The sequence below is a fragment of the Anneissia japonica genome, unplaced genomic scaffold, assembly GCF_011630105.1.
Source record: "Anneissia japonica isolate Jap-2015-1 unplaced genomic scaffold, ASM1163010v1 scaffold56228_len1050_cov110, whole genome shotgun sequence".
In the NCBI taxonomy this organism is placed as follows: Eukaryota; Metazoa; Echinodermata; class Crinoidea; order Comatulida; family Comatulidae; genus Anneissia; species Anneissia japonica.
In genome coordinates this window covers 1-1,050 of record NW_022754339.1, presented here as the reverse complement: position 1 = coordinate 1,050, position 1,050 = coordinate 1, and the positions used below count along the sequence as shown (strand labels likewise).

At 41.2% G+C, this 1,050-nt stretch overlaps 1 protein-coding gene across 1 annotated transcript; it reads left to right on the top strand.

Annotated features, from left to right (window-relative positions):
- Positions 1-381: 381 nt before the first annotated feature.
- LOC117123193 lies at positions 382-955 on the top strand (the record flags this gene model as incomplete). The annotated part of the gene is made up of 1 exon (XM_033269043.1): positions 382-955. A coding segment is annotated over exon 1 (574 nt), but the record flags the coding sequence as incomplete, so codon positions are not given.
- Between the last annotated feature and the right edge of the window lie 95 nt (positions 956-1,050).

The following is a 1,050-nucleotide window of genomic DNA, read 5'->3' as shown; positions in this document are numbered from 1 at the left end:
CGGACGATGGGCCCAAGCACAATCATGGGAAGAGGTACTTCAAGCAAAAAGTACACAAGCGAAAGTCGATGCCTTCTATATGTTAGTGAACAATGCTATAGATAAATACTTAGCATTAAAAACTATCTCACAGAACGGATAAGCCATGGATGAAACAGCACATCAAAGACTTGATAAAGAACCGTCAGAAAGCTTTTGCAACTGGTAATTTGGTTCTCTATAAAAGGCTTAGGAACAAAGTAGCATATGAAATTAAAAATGTTAAGAAATCCTTCCAAGCACGTAAAGTGAGACCACTGCGGAAGGCTGATCCTGGGAAGTGGCACAGCGAATTAAAGGAACTTGCTAACATGGGTAAATCAAATGACCTTTGATGACATTATGTTAATAGCAAATACAATTAACACCTTTATAGCCAGTTTCTCCCAATCCCAGGAGCCAATTAACCTTGAGGGCTTGCCTGCTTATCTCCCTAGTTTTGTTCCACCACCTACCTTCCAAACCTGGGAGATTTTTGAAGACCTTCGTAAAATCAATGTTAAAAAGGCTGGAGGGCCTGATAACCTACCCCCTAAGGTTATTCGAGAATGTGCGTATGAATTATCTGTCCCTATAACTGACCTAATTAATAAATCTTTTAAAGAAGGTAAAGTGCCTACACAATGGAAAGAGGCAAATGTAGTGCCTATACCTAAACAATTTCCCCCGGTAATAGAAAAACTTCGACCTATTTCTTTGACCCCTACCCTGGCCAATGTTGCCGAAGGCAAAATTTCAAATGTCATCCTTAAATGTATTGAACCTTTACTTGATAGAAGGCAGTTTGGAAACCAGAGAGGTATATCTACCACACATTGCTTGACTGAGGTATACCACTCGTTAGTCAGTGCCTCCGAGAGGTCCGCCAACGCCAGTGTTCTGACGTTGACGGACTTCTCGAAGGCATGGCAGGCAGGTAGATCACACTGTTGTCGTGAAAAAATTATTAGATATGGGTGCTCCATCATGCTTAGTCCAATGGATAATCGATTTCATTACTGCACGTCGACA